The sequence below is a fragment of the Peromyscus leucopus genome, chromosome 17 (genome assembly GCF_004664715.2).
Source record: "Peromyscus leucopus breed LL Stock chromosome 17, UCI_PerLeu_2.1, whole genome shotgun sequence".
Classification (NCBI taxonomy): Eukaryota; Metazoa; Chordata; class Mammalia; order Rodentia; family Cricetidae; genus Peromyscus; species Peromyscus leucopus.
In genome coordinates, this window is record NC_051077.1 from 47,270,800 (window position 1) to 47,296,050 (window position 25,251).

The following is a 25,251-nucleotide window of genomic DNA, read 5'->3' on the forward strand; positions in this document are numbered from 1 at the left end:
CTCTGAATCTCTTTTGTTTTTTATCACTATATATACCCAATAGACTCTCTCATGCTGAACATAAGAGTTACATTTTAAGGTCACATTCCAGTAAATGATAAGAGACAGAGCCATCCTGATAACATACAAGCAATAAATCTCAGCCCCCTAATTGGTGGGCTGTAACTTGCAGCTGCAAAGAAAGAACCATTTATTACCTTAATTCTCTTAATATGGTCTCACTTGGCATTCTCCAAGGCACAGTGACATTAAAAACGTTTTAAATCTTGAAATATATCTTTCTGTCCTGCCTGTAACTTTAGACCATAAAAAAAGGAAACTTTGCAGTTCTTTCTCAGGGCTAAGAAGTCAGATTATACTCTGCACCCTGGCTAGTTGGAAAAAATTTTCCCAACGGAGTCTCTGAACAAAAGCCGTTTGTTCTCAGCCATTTCAGGACCTAGCATAAAAACAGTTAGTTGACTTAGCTTTGAATCTCATATCATAAAGCTGAGATTAGGAGTTTGTGCAGAGAATTAATTACTGAGGAATTTGTGCAAGGAGTTAATTGCTGTCCTAGGTAATTAGGCAGACCTAGGAGAGCCAGTGCTGTGATAAAGTTGCTTTGTGCCTTTAACCTTGGTCTAACAAATCAGACAGCTGGCTATTTTGTCCTTGTGAATTAGATTGCTTTCCTTGGGAAATGTTTATTTTAAAGCCCATTAGAAAGGCACCTGGTCTTATCTGAACTTACTTTGAGGTTTTAAATCAGCTAATGGTATGAAAGCTGTCTTAGAGCTAGGGAGATACCACTGTTTTCCTATGTCAGCCTGAGCTATGGTATAAAGCAGTTCTCAGGGACTATGTAATTCCTGGCTTGTGTAGTATTTCTCTGTATTCAATTATTCAAAAACTCTGTATAAGCTAGCATTATTGATATCAAATGGACAGTACAGCTTAAGGAGGAATCATCTTCTAGACAGTCCACATATATAAATGTCCATAAGATTGAGATGTAATCATGAGATAGACACATAACAGTACAGGTAGTGGGGAATTTCCCACACCATATACATAATATCAGATTCCAAAGGTACAGCAGAAGCAAAAGACATTCTGGAGTCTGTATTCTCATGAGCCTTGCTTGAACGAGACATATCCATCACAAAGATATTCTTCGGGTGGCCTGACCCCTGAACTTTAATTGCCATCTGCTGCACCTCTGATACGTCTATAGGCTACCAGCAAAACCTACAAGAAAACAGTCAGTAGAATGGAGAAACAACTTACAAAATGAGAGAAAATGTTTGGAAACTGTTTGTTTGACATAAGAGTGATATTCTGAATGTGCAAGGAACTCAAAACAGAAGCAAGACTCAAATAACCCAACTTTAAAACAGGGAAATTACCTGAATAGACATCTCTTAAAATAGGACACATAAATGTCCAAGTGTACAAAAAACTACACTCAACATTGCTAGTCACCTAAAGCAAAGCCATGAAGAGACAGCACCACACTGATATCTGGTCTTCCCCAAAAGACAACTCACAGTCATTCATGTGCTTCTTGTAGCATGTCTCATAGAAGCCAAGACACGTGGTCAAGCCAGGTGCCCTAGTTTGTTTCCTATTGCTATGGCCACCATGACCAAAAGTAACTTGGGGAACACAGTTTATATCAGCTTAGATTTCCAGGTCATGATCCAACACTGAAGAAAGTCGGGGCAGGAACTTGGAGCCAAGAACTGAAAGCAGGGGCCATGAAGGGATGTTACTTAATGGCTTGATCCTCATGGCTTGCTCTGGTGGCTTTTTATACAGCTCAGCACCATCTGCTTAGGGGTGGCACCACTTACAGTGCGCTGGGATTTGCCACATCCATCTTAATCAAGAAAATGACTGATAAATCTGACTTCAGTCCAATCTGATGGAGGCATTTTCTCAACTGAAGTTTCCTCTTCCCAAATGACCCTGGTTTGTATAAAGCTGACAATGATGATGATGATGACACAACCACAAAAATTGCACCAGATATGTACACGAAGATTACTGACTGGATAAAAGAACTGTGATGTATAAACCATGGAATATTATTCATTCAAAGAAACAAGGTGCAACGACAAAGATAGAATTGAAAGACATTGTCTTAAGTGAAACATGTCAGGTATGGAGGACCACATGTTCTCACTTATGTGTAGAAGTTTAAAAGTTGATATTGGAGTTAGGGAGACAGCTCGGTGATTAAGAGCACATGCTGCTCTTGCAGAAGACCCAAGTTCAGTTCCCAGCACCCATGCCAGGCATCTCATAATTGCCTGAAACTCCAGGAAATTTGACAACTTCTCCTGGCCTCTGAAGGCACACACACACACACACACACACACACACACACACACACACTCACCCCACAACACATATATGTGTATGCATGCTTGCTCACAAATAAAAATTAAGAAATAAGTGTTAAAAGGTGAAATCACAGCTGGGCAGTGGTGGAGCACGCCTTTAATCCCAGCACTCAGTAGTCAGAGGCAGGTGACTCTCTGTGACTTTCGAAGCCAACTTGGTCTACAGAATGAGTTGCAGGGCAGCCAGGGCTACACAGAGAAACTCTGTCTCCAAAAACCAAAATGGGAGAGAGTTGAAATTATGTAAATACAGAATTAAATAGTAGTCACTAGATCCTGGGAAAGAGACAGAAAGTAGTTAACTGCGCAGGGTTCTGCTGCATAGGAAAACTATCTTATGATGTTCTATAGCACAGGATAACTATGGTTAACAGCAATGAATTTAATATTTCAAAAATAGCTGCTAAAAATGGTTTTGAATGTTCCCATCCCATAAATATCTATCGAGGTGACACATATTGCAGTTAATTCTGTTCTACACATTGTATATACGTATTGAAATGTCACACTGTACCATGTAAATAGACAATTATAATTGTATGGATTAAAATGAATATGCATTTTCTTGAATTAATGGAAGAGTTTTCCAAGTTTAAATTCTTTCCACCACAAATTGATATTTTGATTGTTTGACTTTGCTATGTTTTACTTAAGGGTTGCAGAAACCCTGACAGCCCACCACTATCCCTTCTTTATTCGGTCTTTCATCAGTTTTCTGTTTCCTAGGAACTCGCTTTCCATCGTATGCAGACTGCCTCTATCATCGCCATTTTCTATATTCCTCCCACTGCTCCGCCTCTCCTTGACGAGCTGGTGTTGGACTACACAGCCAACAAAATTAGGTAACAGCAGCACAGAAAGGCTCGGATGGTGCTTTGTCCAGCCCGCATCAGGCGAGACAGGAAATAGAAAGCAACCCGGGGCTAAATGACGAAGGCTTTGATGGAAAATAGGCCACCGAGTCCCATAGTCATCTCTCCACCTCAGCTTGCCTCTTTTGCAGAACCTCGGAACAGAGTAGGCTCCATTGTCTCAAGGCTTCCGAACAAACTCCCAAGAACATCTTGACCTAGCCCGGTTCATTTTCCACTCCCTGCCCCACCTTCTCCCGATCCCTGCAGCGAGCTACTTTCGGTATCTAATAAAGTCCATGTTCTTCCTTACTGCCGGATCTCAGCACACATTGTTCCCTGCTCCTGCAGGGCTCTTCCCAGGAAGTCCACTCACTTCTGGGTAACTCTTGGCTGTCATTTTTCTCACAAGCAACTCCTGGAAACTCCCTAACAGGGGATTCCAGGCTCCCTGAGTCTCTCTCTGTCAGAGATTTTAATCATTATCACTAAATTAGCCATGGCCTTCCTCTCGCCATCACCTGTGGGAGACCATCTAGTTATCTTAGAATTCAGTAAAGTTGGATCACTGACACATTAGATGTTTATGGACTAAATATATATCTAATTCTTGAGGAGCTCAAACCACACCCCTCAGCTGAAATCTGAGCCTCTATTCTTCAAACTGACCCTCAACAGTTGAGGAAGGATTGGGGGGGGGCGTGGTGGCTTCAGCATAAAATGCTTGTCTGGGTTCTTTAGGCTGACATCATTTCTTTAATTACTGGAAGCAGCTGGTGACTGTGGACACAGGCAGATCTAGAGGGGTGCTCTGAGCTCTACTCCTTCCTACCTCTGTCCCGTCACCTGGAGATACAGGCTGTAACCAAGGCAACCTGCAAGTCCGAGGCTTTGAAGACCTGTGTGAGTGAACCAGTCAGGTCTTGTTTTGTTGCAACCAAAATAAATAGAAATGGCTCACTGACTCACACATTAAGAAGGAAGGGAAGAAAGGAGAGAGAAAGACTTAGTTTATTATCTCAACGAAGACCAAGAAACCTTTCTTGATTTGTTTCTAACTTGCTCCTTATTCCAGCAGAGAACCTTTCTCCTCAAGTCCCTTGACCAGGATTGTTAATCTCAGCCTGGGACTTTTTAGGATGTAAACAATTAAAACTGCAGGGCAGGCTTGCTGCCACGTTTAAAGGGAATGTATCTTAACAGTGTGGTCTCAGCACTGTTACCGTCTTGTTACATGCTCCCATGCACTGAATTAATGATTTGCAGAGTAAGTCTCCATCTGCACAGGACTTTCTAATGTTTGAGTTTAGTGGCACAATCCAGCATGGTCAAGGAAAAAGTCCTATCTGAATGGTCAAATAAATAAATAGGAAAAATGTGAAGATCAAAAGATTACCTGTTGGTAAACTAGATTCTCTGGGGGGATTGTCACCAAGACAGTCTAATTCCATAGACTCCTTACAACAGAAAATCACTTTTATTTTGGGAAATGTTATAAGAAGAGAGTGGGAAAGGAGAGAGGAATGGGGAGAAAGGACAAGATTATTATGGTCTAAAATAAGAAAGACCACTGGGAGGTGGTGGTGCACACCTTTAATCCCAGCACTTGAGATGTAGAGGCAGATGGATCTCGAATTTCAAGGCCAGCCCAGTCTACAGAAGTAGTTCCAGGACAGCTCAGGGCTACACAGAGAAGCCCTGTTCAACACCCATCATCCAAAAGGATAATATATAAATATCATTTTAACTTTAACGTAAAGTTTCTGATGAAATTAAAAACAAAACTGACAAGTTTTTGTTCTTAACAAAATTGTATATTGTGAATTTTTATATATATATATATATATCTTAAATACAAATGTGTAATTGGTAATTTTATCAAACTATTAAGTAACCTTTGAGATAGGAGATCTCACTATGTAGCACACATTGGCCTGGGATTCCTTTAAAAAAAAACATTCATTTGTGTATGTGTCTTAGCTAGTGTTCCATTGCTGTGAAGAGACACCATGACCAAAGCAACTCATAAAGAAATCACTTCATTGGGGGCACCACCGCATTTCACAGGGTTAGTCCGTGGTCATTGATCATTGTGGCAGAAAGCAGAGTCATGACACTAGAGCACTAGCTGAGAGCTTTACATCCTGGTCTGCAGACGGAGGAGGAGATACTGGGTCTGGCATGGACTTTTTAAACCTCAAAGCCCACCCACCAGTGACCCACCTCTTCCAAAAAGGCCACACCTCCGAATGCTTCTCAAACAGTTCTACCTACAGGACCAAGCATTCAAACATAGGAGCCTATGGAAGACACTCTCATTCACACCACCAGTGTCAGGAAGGTGTGTGTGTGTGTGTGTGTGTGTGTGTGTGTGTGTGTGTGTACACGCACACACACACAGACATGAACATCATACATAGCAATGTCTGTGGAGATCAGAGGATGGCCCGCAGGAACCGATTCTCCTCTTCTACCCAGTGGGTCCTGGGAGTCAAACTCGGATCATCAGGCAGGTGGCTGTGCCTTTTTCCACTGAGCCATCTCACAAGCCCCAAAATCTTAAATGGACAACAAAATCTGAATGGACTACATAGTAAGACTCTCTCTCTGAAAAACAGTATGCTCCAACATAGAAATAATGGTGAGTGTTGACTGTTATCTTGGTTGAACCAGGAGGTACACGGGGTGTCACAGCACACTCCGCTGTGTCTGTGAGGGAGTTTCCAGGGGCCATCAACTAGGGGAGTGAGGCTATCCCTGAACATGGTTGGCACCATTTCATAAACTGGGGACTGGATGGAATAGGGAGACCAGACAAGCACATGGTGCAAACATACACGCAAGCCAAACTCCTGTACACATAAAAGGGGTAAATATTCAAAAAGGAAGAAGAAATTCTGCTTTGAGAGAGGGGAAAAAAGGTGTTTCTATATGTATTACAGGTTGGCCTAGAATTTGTAATCCACCTGCCTCAGCATCATGAGAGCTAGGAGTATTGGCATGTGTCATCACAGCTTTTTATCAACTATTCTCCAGGGTAGAGTCAAAGCTATGTATTGAGACTTTGTATTTTGCCTTCACATCTATTAATTCAGATTTCAACTACTGAACAAGTTTTGGCTGCATGATGTCTATTCTGTACTGACATATTTGGGCATATAAATCTCTTGAAGATGTATTTTTATTTATGTGCATCCTAGGTTTCTTTCTGTTCCTGTTATAAAACACTCTAGTCAAAAGTAACCCAGGCAGGAAAGGCTTTATTTGGTTTATACTTCCAGATTACAACCATTGAGGGAAATCAGGGCAGGAACTTAATGGCAGGAACCTAGAGGTGAGAACCTTGAAGCAATGTTGCTTGCTGCCTCTCTGTGGCTAGTTTAGCAGCTCATGATCACCTTCCTAAGGATGGTGCTGGCCACAGAAGACTGGAACCCCCCACATCAGTCATCAATCGAGGCAATCCTTCATAAACATAGCTGCAGGCCAATCGGATCCAGGCAATCCCTCAGTTATGACTCCCTCAGAAGACTCTAGGCTGTGTCAGATTGACATTGGAGGCCAACTAGAACAGGGCCTGTGCTTATGTGTATGGGTTCCCCTGGAGACCAAAAAAGGAGGGGGGGGGACACAATTCAGGACATGGGAAGTGCTTGCTGAATACTAGTTCATATTGAGTAGGTTGGTGGCATAACTGTCTAGTATATTGGACAAGTCCCTAGGTTTGACTCCCCAGCATTGAGAAGAGAAAAAAGGTGAATGACTTTGGCATGCACCAAGTTATTTAAGCGTGTTTAACACCATTTCTAGCGCTAGAAGAGGCTTTCCTCCCAAACGGTTTTGTACATTCCATGGGCATGAAAGTGAACGGTGAAGACTAAAAAGAGAATTTGCAGGTAGTCTCATAACCACACAGCACAGCACCACTTCATGCTGTATCCCGAACGGCTGCAAAGACAAATTTACACACACACTCAAGCACACACGTGGGAGCACACGGGAGGCAGATATGGAACAAAACTTAGAAACAAACCTGGCCGAGCATAGTGTGGTGGTTCATGTCTATATCCCGGCAGCTGAGAGGCTGAGGCAAGAAGACTTCTGGTGAGGCCATCCTGGGCCACATAGTAAGAAACCTTCGAAGACATGGCTAGTCAGTCATGGCCAGTTATCCCTGTAATCTCAGCACCTGGGAAGCTGAAGCAGGATGACAAATTCAATGTCAGCCTAAGATGGACAGATCCTGTGTGAAAAGAAGAACTAAGGACTGGGAAGTAGTCAGCAGTCTTTGCCTGGAGGGTACATCCTTCCATGTGTGTGGAAAGCCATCGAAGGCCAGCATGCTACCTCAATACCTTGACTGTGGCAGTGGAATTTCCACTATTGACCAGCCACTAAGGGCTGCAACTACCAGCAAAGCTTAGCAAGTAAAAAGTGGAATCATTCCTTTATTGTAAAGCTTCCTTTAATGATTTCTGTGCTTTTCCTTATAAGAATAAAACATGACAGCTAATCTTCACAACTGAAAACCAGAGACTTGGACAAAAATCACATTTATTTCAACAGCTCTGGGTGCCAGTCGAGAAGTCAATTCACAAAGCTCACGACGCGACTTCAATGAACACACTTGACACACGAAAACAAGGGGTCGACAGCGGAAATGAGCTCTCAGTTTAAAACACCTCAAGTAATTTGAAAATCTTTTAGACTATAATCTTCTATATACATCACGTAGGAAATGAGTCAATTTACAAGATAAAGTTGCTACAATCAAACAATCCTTCACAGAAAGAATAGTCCTAAATTGGTCAGCCCCAGACCAGAATGGGGTTTCGGTCACTCTCTCTGTCAGCTGATAGATTCAATTCACAATATTTTCATTTTGGGTAAATACTAAAAAACACTATGTCTAAAGTCAACTAGAAGGCCATCATCATTGTTGAGAAAATTTTGAACTGACCAGTGTATATAAAAGGCTTAAAAGGCAATGTCAACTTCAGCCGCGGGTGGCATGAAGTGATAAGTTGTACATTAATACTTCCCCCAATACCTGAAACCTTTTGATGAGGTTAAGCAATATGGCCTTCAAAACCTCATGAGAACTGTACTTAAATATATATATTTATTTATTCCCACATATACAGAACTTGAATGTAAAGTAGAAAAGTTCCCATCTGGAAGATAATTAAAGGGCGTTAATGTCCTTTTTATCACTTAGCAGCCAAATCTCGTGCTTATTTCTGCTCCCCAGAAGCAATGTTAGTTACTAGCTCCAATTGAGGAAACATATCTCCAAGAGGTGTACGAGGGGAATTCACTCAGTCTTTTTCCCAAGCTTCTTCATCTTTTCAATATAGGCATGATACTGGGCGTCTGTCCCAAAGATTCTATCCCACCATGTGAAGGTGGATGCGTAATTCCCAATGAAGTTCATGTGGTGGAAATCGTGGTGCCGAGAACCCGTATAAAAGGGGATGAAGTTCAATGGGTTGATAGGAATGTAATAACCACTGAAATGAAAACAATACAGGTTATTCATGAGACACATCATTAGCAGTCACATGCTTGTTAGCAAGCAGCATTCCGCTTTACACAAATCCCTTCATTTCTCACGTTTACAAAAGACAAAAACTTGGCAGCATGTGGTAGCAGACACCGTAGCCCCAGTTCTTGGGAGGCTGAGCAGAAGGACTGTCAGTACATGGCCAGCCTGGGCTACAGAGTGAGTTTCAGGTCAGCCAGGGCTCTCAGGCCCTAGCTGGAAAAACAATAACAACAAACCTTATAGGAAAAGGTACATGTTGGGAGATTTTGAAAACCTTAAAAGACACGTGGAAATCTGATACCAAGAAATGAAAGGGACTACAGTCACACATTTTCAAGAAACACTTTTTTCTCTTTAGAGGAGCCTGCCCATCACAATCTAGAAAAGGTGTAAACCACGTTCATAATGCTACCTGTTTTTGAGGGAAAGTTGTGTGAAATCAGCCTCAAGTTATCTACAAAGTTTAAATACCACTGTGTTGTTTTAGTTGGGGAACAAATGACTTCAAAAAGAGTCTTGTTGGGTCTACTCTCTTTAGTTTGATATCTGAGATTGGATATAAGCCCTTATCACGTCCCCAGTCTGTGGAGAGGGGCTCCTGAAACACGTCCATATTTCATCGGCACCTTCCTTAAGTGACTGCTGTCGTCAGAGCCACCCAGAAGCAGCAATGACCTTACAGTAGAGGCTACCGGTCCCAACACCCTCTGGGGAGTGAGGTTCACCACAGCAGGATAACTGCTGGCCTGAGCTTTGCTTGACAAGACACACACTGTCATTTAATAAATGGTAACAGATCAGTCTATGACAAAAACATCTATTATTTGTCCTTCTATTCAATGATTATGATTCTCTTTTTTAAAATAACATGAGAGGGCCGGGTGGCAGTGGCACACGCCTTTAATCCCAGCACTTGGGAGGCAAAGCCAGGCGGATCTCTGTGGGTTCTGGGCCAGCCTAGTCTACAGAGCGAGATGCAGGACAGGCACCAAAACTATATGGAGAAACCCTGTCTCGAAAAACCAAAAAACAAAAAAACCCTGAGAGATAGTTAGTGGTTAAGGTGCATATCACAGAAGCATGAGGACCGGAGTTCAGATCTCTAGAAACCCACATAAAAGCTGGGTGGCCTGCCTGCAATCTACGCCTCAAGAGCTAGGGATGGGATATATTCACAGAGGCAAGCTCACTAGCAACACTGGGGAGTTCTAGGTTTGACTGAGAAACTCGGCCTCGGAACAGTGATCTTGTTCACACGTATCCACACACACATAAAAAAGATGCACTCACATACAAAAGCAATCATGTTTACACATACCTCCACAGACATAAAATCATGCATTCACACACACAAGCACACCAACACACATGAAAATGATGTCTTCTACCAGAACAGAAAGCATTACTCACCTATGGACATCAATAGTTTCCAGCAAACGTACTGTCACCCATGCCCAAAGGAGAATTACGTGATCACACAAAAGCACAATTCCAATGAAAAATCCAGCCCCGAGGATTATGGTTTCTAAAGGATGTGCATATTCTGCTTCAATTCCGAATGGAGCCTAAGTCAAACAGAGTAAGAATTCCTTAATATATTGTGATGGTTAATTTTGTGTCAACTTGCTATGATGTGGTTAATGTGTGAACCAGCAGATTTTATTTTTCATGAAGGTGGGTTCCATCCTGACAGTGAGAGGTCTCCTGAGCAAGGATGAGGCTTCCTGAGGAAGAAGGGACTCACATGACAATCATAGACACCATACCTCACTTCCTGGCTTGTCGTTCTGCACAATTTGGGCCCCAGACAGCAAAATCATTTTCTTCTTTTTTGAGGCAGGGTCTATGTAGCTGAAGTTGGCCTTGAACTCAAAATGCCCCTGCCTCTGCCTAAGTGTTGGGATTATAGGAATATACCACCAGATTTTAAATAAACCTATGTGCATAGTAGCTTTGTGTTGATTCTTTCTCTGGAGAGTTATTGCAGAGAATCTGTTTATACTATGTAAAGATGTGTCATTGTGACTGGTTTAATAAAGAGGCGAATGGCCAATAGGTAGGCAGGAGAGATTGGTGGGATTTGTGGGGAAAGGGAAGAGGAGAAAGAATCTAGGCATGAGAATTACACCAGTGAGAAGCCAATAAGACCTGAAGAGAGTCAGACATATAGGATGAAAGAAAGGTAAAAAGCCATATGGTAAAATGTAGATTGATAGAAGCAAGCTAGTTTTAATTGTAAGAGCTAGTGAGACAAGCCTAAGCTAAGGCTGAGCTTTCAAAATTAATAAGAAGTCTCCCTGTCACTATTTGTGAGCTGGAGACCCCCAAATCTGACTCAGAGAACTTAATGTATTCAGTTTATACATACAGTTTTATAAATTATATTGTTTGTATAAGTAGTGATGGTGATCTAGCTGTACATATACAAATAATAACAACAATTCTCAGTAAATTTCCTACCAATCAAAAGGTCTAGGGATATGAATTTCTTAGTACTCATCTTTTCTCTAACTTCAACTCTAATTAAACTATGACTCACCTATTTGTGTGTGTGTGTGCTCATATGCATGTCCAATGAGCTCAGAGGACAACCCTCAAAGAGTCAGTTCTCTCCTACCACCTTGCAGGATCCAGGGATCAAACTCAAGTCACTAGGCCTTTAACTCTTAATTTTTAATTTATGAATCTGTAGTTGCTTTACCAACAAAGGGATGCTTATACATGCACACTGAATACTCAATCCTTACTCATGGTTTTGTTTTCTGAAGTTACATTTATCCTACATTTACCTATATTAACTACTGTATTAAAGTATTAAGTAGAAAAACTCAAGAAATAAGGTTTTAAATTGTATATACATGTTTTAAATTGTGTGCTGTTCTGAGTAATGTAATATCACTCTCAGCCCTCCCAATGAGAATTGCTCTTTTGTCCCGAATACATTCTCTATCCAGTAGTTACATTTAGATGTCTTAGTTATCAGTATGGTATCTTATCCATGTTTTCGGGTATCCACTGAGACCTACAGAAAATCAGGTCTGATTTAAAAATAAGTAATCTTTTCTGAAAATGTACTTCAGCTGACTAATTGCTTTAGTATAAGTAGTAAACACTTGTTTATGCATCTCATTTAAATGACCCTTCATTACTATAGCCCGTACCAATCTGCCAGCTGTCAAGATGTCACCATAAATTTTTTAAAAGTACATATATAATACATAAAATGTATATATATTAAAGACATATATATGTGTGTGTATATATATATATATGCGTGTGTGTGTGTGTGTGTGTGTGTGTGTGTGTGTGTGTGTGTGTTTAAGATTTATTTTATTATGTATGCAGTGTTCTGCCTGCATGTATGCTTGCAAGTCAGAAGAGGGCACCAGAGCTCATTACAGATGGTTGTGAGCCACCATGTGGTTGCTGGGAACTGAACTCAGGACCTCTGGAAGAACAGCCAGTGCTCTTAACCCCTGAGACATCACTCCAGCCCCAGCGTGCGTCTTTAATTACATGTATGTGTGCATGTGGACATGACTGCAGGTGTCGTGGTTATAAGTGGCCTAATATGGGTGCTAGTCCTCTACAAGAGTAGGATGTACTCTTAACCACTGGGCCATCTCTCCAGTTCCTACCCTGAAAATCCAACACTGAAGAAAACTTTTAGGCCTGGTCCTGTAGAGATGTATACCTCATATTCTTCATTATCATGCCAATAGAAAAGGAAATAAAGGGGCCCAAGAGATGGCTCAGTGGGTAAAGGTGCTCACTATGCCAGCCTGCGGAGTTGATTTTGATCCTAGGACCCATAGTATGTCCACAGGTAGAAGAGGGAGAGGAGAGGGCTGGAGAGGTGGGTTGGTGGCTAAAAGCACTTGCTGCTCTTACAAGGACAGATTCAGTTCCCACACTCACATTGGGTAGCTCCAATTGCCTGTAACTCCAGTTTCAAGAGATCCAACGGCCTTTTCTGGCTCTGAGGGCATCTGTACACACAGGGTGAACTGAACACCCATACACTCAGGTACATGCAGATACACATATAAAATTTTTTTAAGGTAGGAGAGAGTTGACACCACAAAGTTGTCCCCTGACCCTACATGTGTCCTACCTGCCATATCATGTGTGTATGCATATAATAAAGTTTTTTTTTTTTGTTTTGTTTTTTTTTTGGTTTTTCGAGACAGGGTTTCTCTGTGTAGCTTTGCGCCTTTCCTGGGACTCGCTTGGTAGCCCAGGCTGGCCTCGAACTCACAGAGATCCTCCTGGCTCTGCCTCCCGAGTGCTGGGATTAAAGGCGTGCGCCACCACCACCCGGCATTTTTTTTTTTTTTTTTGGTAATAAAGTTATTTTTTAAAAGGACATGTGATAAAATACCACCAATAGCTTCTAAAGATGCCCAAACAACAACCCAGGTTTTTCCACCTCAGTAGAAAAGCTGAAGTATGGTCCCAACATACCTGAAACTCATGGTGGACTTTATGAATGTATTTATAAATCCTCTTGTGATGGAGGAGCCTATGCAGAAAATAGTGCCAGGTATCCTCAATGACGGCACAGCCGAAACACCTTGCTAAAATCAGATACCTGTGAGAGGCAAACAGTAACGAATACAGAGCAACAGTGACTTAGGATGACCAGTCAGACTTTATACGAACCAAATACCCACATCAGCTTGACCTAACAACAAATTTGCCAAACTGCAAGATAGCTGAGCTGGGTGTGGTGGGCCACACGTCTAATCCCAGCACTCGGGAGGCAAAGGCAGAGCTCTGAGTTCGAGGCCAGCCTGGGCTACAGAGTGAGCTCCAGGCCAGCCAGGGCTACACAGTGCGACCTGTGTAGAAGCAAACAATACTGGTAGGTAAGGCCACATGTTACAATCTGGAAGGGGGGAGGGGCAAAGAGTTTGACCCTATTTCCATAATATTTTATGTTGTCGAAGACCTGGGTACAGAACTTGTTAAGAAATCAAAGTCTAAAGTTAACAGTAAAACAACTGCTTTTTCTACCACAGAAATAATTTAAATAAAATGATGAAAAATACTCTGTATACAAGTGTGCTCAGGCCCCTTAGGCAGGCTATGGACTAGCTATGTAGCCCAGGAAAATTCTGGAGCTTCAGGCCACCCCCCTCACCTCCTGATGCTGGGACCACAGGTGTGTGCCAGCACATCCTGTTTAAAGGTTCAATTCAAAAAGTGGACTTTCAATCTGTAGTTGGTTGGCTACAAGGACGTAGAACCCAGAGGCAAGGAGTGACGGTGGACCTAGGTTCTAATACACATGTATGTCCAGTTACATCAGGACATAATCAATTTCGGAGTATTAAGCAACTGAAGAAAATACACATTAAGCAAAATTTAATTGAAAAACAAACCATGACTGAATATAAACATCAAATTATCATTGACATACCATCTTGGCATTCTTTCCCAATCATAAGGAATACTGAAAAACTCTGTAAAATAATAAGTTCCACAAATCAAAGGCAGCTGGATAAAAAAATGATTAACGAGGAGTCCTTTGAAACACTTCCACTGGCCTTCCAAGCTTTCTGGTTTATCCTATGGAGAGAGAAAAAAAATCATAATACTTAAAATTAGTTTGTTATCAGTAGTTCGGCTGAACAAGTAGAAATAAATTCTTACAGTTTTCTCCGATGTGTATAATCCCTCAGTTCTATGCTATGTTCAGTTTATGCTACGGTGGCAAGGGATCTTGACAACTACTATAATTACTTTCAACAGGTTTTAAGAAACGTTAATAGACAAATATGAACTAAAACTAACCTAAGAAGCACCACGAGATGATTAACTAAGCATCCAGGCTTTGCCACTTAGAGGTCACTTTGCAGAGAAGTCAATCATGTTACGTTGACCTTGAGTGTCCTTGAGTGTCCCACCCGAAGCCTGCACAGGCAGCAGCTGACAGCTCTTATCACAATGGCAGCTCACTGCATCCGGTATTCAGTGGTATTCAGAAGGAAATAAGTGCCTTCTGTATGCACGCAATGAGAGCTTGAGTTGTTCTTAAGACCTCAGGACCTCTGGACATGTGTGCTTTGGTGAGTACATGTGCATGCACAAAATACAAACTAAAATATATATGAACAAAACAAAAAAAGGATCCTCAGTCTAAGACTCAACCTATAGACTCAGACTAGAATGTTAAACAAACAACCAGCTAATCAGCTGTGTGCTCACAAGGAAATCAGTTTTCTCAGCAACAAAGCATGTGGACTTACACACAGTAATTTAGATTGTCTTTTTATTTCTACTATAAGGATTCATTGACCCCACTCCAAACCTCTTGTCTCTGACCAAAGAACAACCTGAACTTTCAGGCTTATTTGAGATGGTGCCTCTCGCTCCTAGCTAAATTCTGATTTTCAAGGAGCTTTAAGAAAAACACAAAGTTTAGCAGGTAAAATGAGAAGAGTAGAAAATGCTGCCTAGCATGTGTGAGGCCCTGGGCTTCCTTAACACTGATCCCTGCCCCAGGGTGTGCATGTGTGAAATAAAATAATCAACTACTTTCATAGGAAATAAAACCACAGGCTGTGTTGTTTATATGGTATGTGCAAGCTGGCTAAGCGGACATTTAAATGCATGCCTAGTACTATATCAAAGCTTACCACCTTTAACTTAATATGCACATCTGTACCCTAGTACCAAGGGATACCCCACTGGGGCCATGGACTTCTCTGATGTTTCAGTTAGATCTCTCTTTGAGGAAACTTATCGAAATGTGATTTTTTTTTTTAAAGAAACAATCCCTGCAGACTCTGCTTTACTTGTCATGTATGCCAAACTTCCTCTAACTAGCAAGCTCACAGATGAACTGTCCAGCTGCTCAGTTAGTCTCTTGAAGGTGGAACATGCTTACTAGTGGGTAACCTCCACAGCAGTCCCAGTTTTCAGTGGATGGACTTTTACCTGCATATGTGTCTGTGTGCCTGCATATATACCATGTGTGTGCCTGTGCCTCTGGAGGCCACAAGAAGGCACCAGATCCCCTGGAACTGGAGTTCCAGACCTTTGTGAGCTGCCACATGGTTGCTGAGAACCAAACCCAGGTCTCCTGGAAAAGCAGCCAGTGTTCCTAACCACTGATCCATATTTCTAGCCCCAGCTACTTTTTTTGTTTTTGTTTTTGTTTTTTTGGTGGGAGGGAGGTGTGGAGTATTTTTTGAGTCATGGTCTCATATGTCTTATGGTGGTCTCAAACTTCCTAAGTAGCAGAGAACAACCTTGAACCTGATCCTCCTGCCTCCATCCAAGTGCTAAGATTACAGGTGTGAGTCACACCTATTGAGGATATCCTGGGAGGCCTGCTCTTTTCTGACGGGAAATGGAGGAGCAGTGGATCTAGGGGAAGAGAAGAGGTGTTAGGTGGGGGTGGGAGGAGGGGAGGCTGCAGTCAAGATGTATTGTATGAGAGAATAAGAAAAGGGGAGGGGCTGGAGAGATGGCTCAGTGGTTAAGAGCACTGGCTGCTCTTCCAGAGGACCCGGGTTCAATTCCCAGCACTCACAGGGCAGCTCACAACTGTCTGTAACTCCAGTTCCAGGGGATCTGACACCCTCACACAGACATACATTCAGGCAAAACACCAATGCACATAAAATCAAATAAGTACATTTAAAAAAAAGAAAAAGGAAAAAAAGTTTTAAAAAATGTTCTATGTGTTAAATAATATAATTCTTGAATATTTTATGGTGGACTTTCTAAAGCACTGAGCAAAAGACATGAATTGTTTTGTACTCATTTCAATCACAATCTGTGCTTTCAGAATTTACAAATAGAATTATCTCCACTTTTTTTTTTCATCTAAGTAATTGTGCTGTGGGGGTAGGAGGTAGAGCCCAGGATCTGTCTGCTTTCTTCTTTTTGTTTTGTCCTATTTTATACTGTTGTTGTTATTGGTACAAGGTATGTAGCCTTGACTGGCCTAGAACTTACTATGTAGACCAGGCTGGCCTCGAACTCATGGAAGTCCACTTGCCTCTCTCTCTACCCAGCTCTGCACAGGCTAGACAAATGCTCTACTACAGAGCTACAACTCTAGGCTTTACTGTCTTCTCAAGCCCTTCCTTTATGCTGTGACTACCTGCAGCCATTCTATCCAGCCTTTCATTAGCTGTAACCAATCAGATTGTGGGTTTTGTTCCTCTTGTGTGTGCTTGTACTGACTTCAAGTCATAGCCCTGTGCACGCTAGGCAAGCCCTCCAACACTGACTACATCCTCAGCCTCACTTAGGTGTTTTTCCTCCCACATTTATTTCCTTCTAAGGCCACCCACACACCCTGGGCTAAAAAAGCTCTCCCCTGGACAAGGCACCACCACCTATAACCATGCAGTGAGCTGTAGAGGGCAGTAGAGGAAAAAAACACGCTTCAGCTTGGTGACCCAATGAGTCAGCCTTACTTATAAATGAATCAGTGGATGACACACAGCGGCCAGAATCACCTCAGTGACTCAGGATTTACGACATTTAAACAGAGATGTTTTCCAGCTCAGGCCCTTTCATCAGAAGCACCTTGGACGTGCTCCATCGAACGGAGGCTGAAAGGGGCATCCTGTGGGCTACCTCTCTTTTTATCCCTTTCCCTTTTCCCTTCTCTCCTCTTGGCCTAGAGTCCGCAGGTACCTGATGCCTACGTTAGCTGCAGAGGAACCTGTGGTGAGTCCTTCCTTGCAGTGACTCACTGGGAGAGGCCATAGAGCTCAGAGACTGATGAGACACAACCTGTACACCCACAAACCAGAGAACACTCAGCACCTACTTTCTGCCACTGTTGTGTGGCCTTGAGTTCAGTTGGTTTAGATTAGCCAATGGTGGTATTGAAAAAAAAAAAAAAAAAAAAACTTTGGAGTTGGAGATGGTCCATGTCTATCAACACTCAGAAAATGAAACTGAGAAGATCCCAAGTTCAAAGCCAGCCTGGGCTATACACTCGAAGTTACCTCAAAACAAACAAGAACTAATACTGGCGTATTAAATGTTGACAAGTCCTTTATGTCTCTATACTTGTCCAAATTCTTCTTAAACACCATGCTAAGCAGGGTGGTGGTGGCGCATGCCTTTAATCCCAGCACTTAGGAGGCAGAGCCAGGCTGATCTCTGTGAGTTCAAGGCCAGCCTGGTCTACAGAGCGAGATCCAGGACAGGTACTAAAACTACACAGAGAAATCCTGTCTTGAAAAACCAAAGCAAACAAACAAACAAAAAGCCCCAATTAGATAAGCATTACACCTTCCTAAAATTTATTTTCGGACAATTCTTTGAAACACCATCGATAATGATCTACATTGGTTTTGTCTAACACACCATCTGTTAGAAGCATGAGAGTGCTCAGCTCTCTATTTATGTGTAGCGTAAATACACAGCGAAACCCATACAACTATGAAAACAAACAAACAAACAAAAAAAAACTGCCAGGCAGTAATGGCGCATATCTTTAATCCCAGCACTCGGGAGGCAGAGGCAGGCGGATCTCTATGAGTTCGAGGCCAGCCCGGGCTACAAAGTGAGTTCTAGAACAGGCTTCAAAGCTACATAGAGAAACCCTGTCTCGAAAAAAGAAAAAAAAAAAAGAAAAAAGAAAGTAAAAATACCAAAATGTCTCTCGAAGCAGTTTAATTTGGGCTAATTGGTAAAATAATAGCATAGCTTTATTGGGTTGAATTAAACATATTATGAAAATTAATTTCCCTGTTCCCTTATTGCTTTCTTAAGGTATTCCACTAGTCACTTAAAGCTATGTAAGTGGCTTCATTATATTTCTACTGGACGGTACTGATGTGAGTCTCTCAAAGCTCAGTGTTCTTCAAAAACATCTAACATCATCAATGTTAGTATCACAGACATATCACACTCACCTTTTGAATTTTGTACTTTCTCATGTAAGGGATAAATTGGAATAAAAATCCAGGCAAAGAGAACAAGAAATAGATGGCTTCGTGAACTATGAGGGACCCCCAGGTTGCGATCTGGAACTTTGTGTAGTTATCCAGCATGTAGCCCCAAGCGTTCTTAAAGGGCTCCTGCAGGGGGTTCTGGGGCAGCAGGGAATCCAGATACTCCACAGCCAGCAATGCTGAGCTGAAGATGTCAACGCTTTTGTTTGTGGCCATTTTCAAATCTCTGTGAGGAGCCTTTGATTTCTGTAGTAAGTAAGCAGAGAAACAAAACAATGAAATCCTGAAAAACAGCATTAAAATATCTTCTGATATTTTTAAGTGACAATTAAACAAGGACTACTCTCTTAGGTTATAAAGATGATTAGAAACGATCATCACCTCCAGTTGTAGACAGTGATTTAAAAACTCCAACTTTTGGCTGTCAGCATAGCTCAGTGTCCACTTGCCCTGCCATATCCTGAGTTCAATCCCTGGAACCCAAGTAAAGATGGAAAGAGAGACTGGACTCCACAAAACTGTCTTCTGATTTACACACACACACACACACACACACACACACACACACAAAACGAAACTTAAAACCAAAAAGTTTGCCAAAAGTGACTAAGTAAAAGTTAAGTTCTGACAAGAACAAAATGGCACTCATAACAAAGCCAGAGATCAAACCACAAAAAGCATCCCAACACATGATAAAAGAGACACAGTGTGCTTTAGAAAAACTCAGTGGAAAAAAATAACAAAGGCCACTGATAGGCAGTTCATAGAACAATGGAGCCAAACGGTCCCCACTGGGTTCAGATTCCCAGCACCCACATAAAAGCTAGGTGGATGCCTGTACCCCCAGCTCTCAAACTGAGGCCCTCCAGGTTCAGTGAGAGAGCCATCTGAAAAAACAACTAAGGCACAGAACAACAGAGAGAAACAGCCCACATTGACCTTTATCCTCTAAATGTGCACTCACAGGCACGCATGCACCCCCTCCCCACACACACACATACACACAAACCAAGAAACTTCCCTCCTTCAAAGGAGGAACTGTACCCCAAAGAGATACTTTTGCCCAAGCGGCAAACCTTTTAAAGTTCAACAACCCACTGCTCAGAACTGGTAGGCAAACAGACATTATCCATACTGTTGGCTTGGGACAAATCAGTTTATCATTTGAGGAAAAAAAAAAAACAAAAAAACCCAGCAGTATTGACATAATACAGTCTTTTCATTCAAGGGTAGAAGACCAACAGGCTAGGCTAGAAGAACGCATAGCTTCTAACTAGCGCCAGATTTAAAAAGAATATGGAAGTCCACAAGCAGGAGATGAGTTAAATAATACAGCTGTTTACAAGAATGAGACAGCCAGGCACAGTGGCTGACACTCGAACCCCTGTACTTGAACCTGAGGCAGGAGGATTGCTGAGAGTTCAAAGTGAGCTGGAACTACACAGGAAGACATCTTCAAGATGTCTCCAATAAAACCAAATAAAGTAATGACGATGATGAAAACACCTGCCTGTGTCTCCAGCTCCAAGGCACCAGATTCCCTCTCCAGGACCTCCAGGCACCTGTAGTTACACATATGATGTTCTCCCAACGGCCCCCCATATACAGGTAATAAAAATGAAAGTTAAATTAAATAAAAATCCTATTTCATATAGGATGACATCTAAAATCTAGTCTTAACCCCAGAGACACATTATAGAATAGCATGTATAGCAAGAGCCAAATACGGCTATATAAAACCGAAGTCCCTGGTTTCTTGTGAAACCACGTATTTCCTCTATTCACTTCAACTCATGCGTGCGTACACAGTGCGTGCGCGCACACAGACATACACAAAATGTACAGGACAAAACCGTTTCTACAGTGCTGGTCTGTGAGGAGAGATCTAAGGGGGAAGGCAAGGAGGAAAACCTTTCCCTGTCACACTTTCTTTACAGTTTCAGTTTCTTTCCTCTTTTTTTTTTTTTTTTTTTTTTTTTTTTTTTTTTTTTTTAAAGACAGGATTTCTCTGGCTATCCTGGAACACACTTTGTAGACCAGGCTGGCCTTGAACTCACAGAGATCCACCTGCCTCTGTCTTCTCAGTGCTGGGATTAAAGACACCATGGCCAGCTTAACTTTAATAACTTTGATTTCTTAGATGAGACTATACTGTACCTATTTAATAAATGTTAGCCTAACTGGTCACCAGTCAAACACGATGAACTTCACTGTGAATCTGACTTACATGAAAAAAAAAAAATCCCTGCTGTTCTTAATCTATGAATTGATGGCCCATTCCATAAAAACCAATCAAACCAAAAAAACCTATATTAGGGCTCAGTTGGTAAAGTGCTTGCCCAGCATGCAAAGCCCTTGGTTCCATTTCTAACATCACATATCCTGGGCAGAGCGGTGTATATCCCAATACTCTGCAGGTAGAGGCGGGAGGATCAGAAGCACAAGGTGATTCTTGGCTAGAACACATCAAGTTCAATGCCAGACAAGGATTCATGAGGCACAATCTCAAAATAAGTATTTCTGTAGCACTACCACTTCTAAAATTGACCTCTTGTCCTAGTCTATATAAGAGGCAGCAGGGAGTTAAACCATCTTCTTTCAGGCCTTCAAGCTAGTTCACTCAGGACTTTCTGCCCCACCCCTTAGCCAATGGCTTGTGCCTGGTCACGTACCTGCTGGCCTCACAATTTGTGCTCATTCTTTTCAAGTCTTCCTATGTTCTTATCTCACCAAGGACATGTCTCTCCTTTGTCCTTCCTCAGTCCATGTCCTTCACAGACATGAAACCCACTTCCTTCCTTCAAAGAACATATACATGGGACTGGAGACTGGAGTTGGCCATTTAGAGCACTTGCTGCTCTTACAAAGGACCCAAGTTCAATTCCCAGCACTTGCATGGTGGCTCACAACCATCTGTAACTCCAGTTCCAGGGAATCTGACACCAAGGGTACCAGGAATCCACAGACATAGATGCAGGCAAAACACTCAATATACACAAAACAAATAATTTTTAATTAATAATAAAATAAAAACATATTCAAGTCTGACTTTCTAGAGAAAATCTTCCCTACCCATCATTCCCAAGGCTGCAATGGAAATAAAGTGAGTTTCAGGCCAGTTTGGTTCCAGTGAGACACTGTCCAGGAAAAAAGAGAGAAGAGGGGCAGAGGTACAAAAGAACCTCTAATCTCTACCATGTCTTCCAGGCCACTGCTATTCACCCTTCTCAATGGAAAGTTCCAGGTAAAAGTGCCACCCTCCTCCACCCACACTGAGCTCTTAGCACTGAGCTACCCACTCATACAAAGATATTGCCAACCATCTACCTCAAAGTTGCAAAACGTTGATTAGCATTCCAATCCAAATTTTTCCTGAGGTCACTACCAAATTTGACAATGACCAATGAACACCACTTCCTAGCTGAATGCCCTAGATTTTGGGGATGCTAAAACTGAACCACAATGTTATGATCTGAAAAAATACTCAACAATAATTCTTCTAGCAAACCCAAGGAACAGCACACGTTAAGTGCTGGACCTAAGACCTGACACACAACGCCTAAAATAGGCTGACAATTATTGAGCACCTTTTGCATATCAGGTATGTGCTGTCGTTTTAAGCTAAACCCTGCCACACCATCATGAAGTGGCGGAACACTTACTATCTTCGGTTTTCAGATGATAAGCTGAGGTTCAGAATCACTAAGGAACCTGTGCAAAGTTCCACAGTCACTGAGTGGAGGAGCCCACACATTCACTAGTGCGGCGATGCTGTTATTTTAAACAGTGCTCACAATTGACATTACAGTAAAAGCCTATAGTTTACCCAGGCCTCGTGATGAGACTCTACTCACACAACTTCATTTTCTCATTTCCTATTATTTTCTATTCTGATCATTATTCTTAAAAAAAAAAAAAAAAAAAAAAAAAAAAAAAAATCACTAAGCCTCCCTGCTGTCAAATCCAATATTCTTTGGAGCTCATTTTATTTGACCAATCTGGATGATGATTTTTCTTTTTTCTTAAAATGAGGGTTTTAGTTCAAGTTGGCCTCCAACTATGCAAATAAGGATGGCCTTGAACTCCTGATCTTCCTGCCTCCACTGCCCACACACCAACAATCTTGGAGATCTGAAATTCCTCTACTTGACATTTTTCCTTGGCTCATTCACGGGATTCACGTAGATTCCCTCTAACAGATATCTGTGTCTAAGATGATGTGCAGTCACAGTACTACCCCCCCCCTCCCTCCTGGAAGTCCCGAAGGATCACAAAACGATAGGACCTGTAGGATACAAGGGAAACTACAGACAGCTATGAGGACAGAGAAGCATGGAGTTCCCGGGCAAAAACACGTTCCACATGGAGACCTGGACGTGACATGGAAGGGACCCGATGACAACAGAGCTGTGGTGGGGATGAAAAGCTACAGGAGAAGACAGAGAGTCTGGCGCTCTTTGAGGTAGATTCCTGAGCGAGAAGCCCTGGTGGTCCTAACCATTCCACACTATCCTGGCTAACCCTATTGCCTGGTTCAAAAAATACGCTGATGTCCATCATCTATAACTCCTCTCCAAGATCTACATTCTGACTATCCAAAAGGTTGCTGGCCATCTATCTCCATTCAAAGACAGTTCGGACCTGGATCAAACTTCAAGGCTGCATCCTAGACTTTATCAGGGGTTTCCTCCCAAGCTCGCTTTAATGCCTAACTCGAGGAACTTCATCTCCAACGAAAGTGTTCTAGTCTCTCCCAACTCAGCCCCCCCACCCCACCCCCCGGATTAAGTCTTCCAGCTCCCACACAGTGTTGGGACCGAGTTCAGTTATCCCGAGTTTACGCTCTGTAATGAAGGAGGAAGATGGGCATGGAGTTGTCCACGGAACCCAAGCATCAGAGAAAGTAATCAAACAGCAAAGGATTTATAGACGTGAATATCCTGCCTCCTCACCTTTGAGGAACCGGCTGGCACTGGAAACGCGATCTGAATCAGGTAGACTAGATCCCCATGGCGGGGGGTGAAAAAAAAAGGAAGAAATGGATTCCTGGGTCCTCTGATTCACTCAAAGCCTGGCTGACCATCTGAGTCGTCCCCGTCCCCCCTCTTTGGTTACTGCAGCTGAGAGGAGGCCTGAGACACAGACAGGGTCAGGCTCCGCCTACCCAAGAGTTAAACCTTCACGGTTCAGGCGGGCAGGACCCCTCCTCCAAGGCACCCCGGTCTCCCGTGGAACCTACACGCGCGCGGCTCCTGCACCCATCCCCGCGCTGCCCGCTGTGGCCTCCTAAACCAGCTCGTCCTCATCGGGTCCATGCATGCAACTGAGACACCTTCCCAGAGCCACAGACCCAGAATGCATCTTATTCCCCCGTCTCCCGCCCCCCGCGCCCCCCGTGGGAATCGCGTCCTGGTGAAAAAAAAAAAAGTTTTTACGACTTAAGTCATCCACGATCCAGACTCCGGGCGACTGCAAACTCTTTAAAGGGCCCTGCGTGTGGTTCCGGCTCCATCCCTCCATCCCTCGGAGGCTTGCACAGCCGAGCTCCTTCCCACCGCGTCCCTACCGGCCCTGGGGAGGGGAAGGGGTGGGGGGTCCCGATCTCGGCCGCCCTGCACGCGACCCCGACCCCGGCTCGCAGTGCTCCTCACCTGGCGTGGCCGCGATGGCCTGCGACCTCCCCCGCCCGCCGCAAGCACAGGGACCCGGGCAGGTGCAGCGGGGCCTCCTCGCTTTACTTCTCCCGGCTCAGGGGCGGGGCCCGGAGGGCGCGGCCGGCCCCCTCTCCTGCCACCATTGGTCCGCCCCCGGCTCCCGCCCCGCCCTCCCCGTGCAGCGATTGGCCCGGACCCGCGGCCCGGCAGCGTGTGACTCCGCGTCAAGGAACCCTGGCGGCGCCGGCCATTGGCTCCCCGGATGGAGTGAGGATAGTGAGACCCGCGCGGACAGCCAGTCGGCGGCGCCGCAGCGCAGCGGGAGGCGGGGCGCCGCGGCAGCGCGTGACGGGGCGTGGCGTGGCAGCTGTGCTCCTCCCTCCCTCCCTCCCTCCCCCCCCCGCGGCGTCGCCGTGGCAACCGAGCGGCGGGTCCCCAGGCTGCTCCTGGGGATGTGGGCCGCGCTGGAGAGCATCTTGTGGCTTCCCGTAGGCTTGCTCCATCTAGAGCTCGGAGGAAAAAAAGGAGTACGGATGGTTTTTTTTGTTGTTTTGTTGTTTTTTTGTTAAAATCCATTTGCGTTTTCAGTGTTGCCTTCCAGGGTTTATTCTGGAATTGGATCTTTCTTGAGACAGCACTCATTGTACAGCCTGGCTGGCCTTTGAAGTGGATATGTAGTCTAAGGGTAACCTTGAACTCTAATCCTCCTGCTTCTCTGCCTTGCATCATCTATCTTGCTTCCCGTGTCCTTTAATAAGTGAAGCTTTTTTTAAGAGTTTTTTTTTTTAATTATTATTACATATAGCGTCTCTGTGTGTTCACGGGACAACTAGGGAAGTTGGTTCTCCCTTTTCACCATATGGTTCTGGGGATCAATCTCAGATG

At 43.3% G+C, this 25,251-nt stretch overlaps 1 protein-coding gene across 1 annotated transcript; it reads right to left on the reverse strand.

The window, feature by feature from the left end:
* Nucleotides 1–7,685: 7,685 nt before the first annotated feature.
* Nucleotides 7,686–24,471, reverse strand: Msmo1 (methylsterol monooxygenase 1). Its single transcript, XM_028881028.2, has 6 exons — nt 24,364–24,471; nt 18,674–18,958; nt 14,206–14,354; nt 13,248–13,374; nt 10,194–10,348; nt 7,686–8,748 (listed from the first exon to the last, which is right to left on the reverse strand). Exons 2-6 carry the CDS (start codon nt 18,926–18,928, stop codon nt 8,553–8,555), a joined length of 882 nt encoding a protein of 293 aa, XP_028736861.1. The 5' UTR covers nt 18,929–18,958; nt 24,364–24,471; the 3' UTR covers nt 7,686–8,552.
* Nucleotides 24,472–25,251: the final 780 nt, after the last annotated feature.

Coding starts and splice junctions, on each gene's coding strand:
- Msmo1 (XM_028881028.2), bottom strand. CDS start 18,928: ATGGCCACAAACAAAAGCGTTGACATCTTCAGCTCAGCATTGCTGGCT. Junction 13,375..14,205: donor TGGGAAAGAATGCCAAGATG/GTATGTCAATGA, acceptor TGCCTCTCACAG/GTATCTGATTTTAGCAAGGT. Junction 10,349..13,247: donor AAGTCCACCATGAGTTTCAG/GTATGTTGGGAC, acceptor TGTTTGACTTAG/GCTCCATTCGGAATTGAAGC.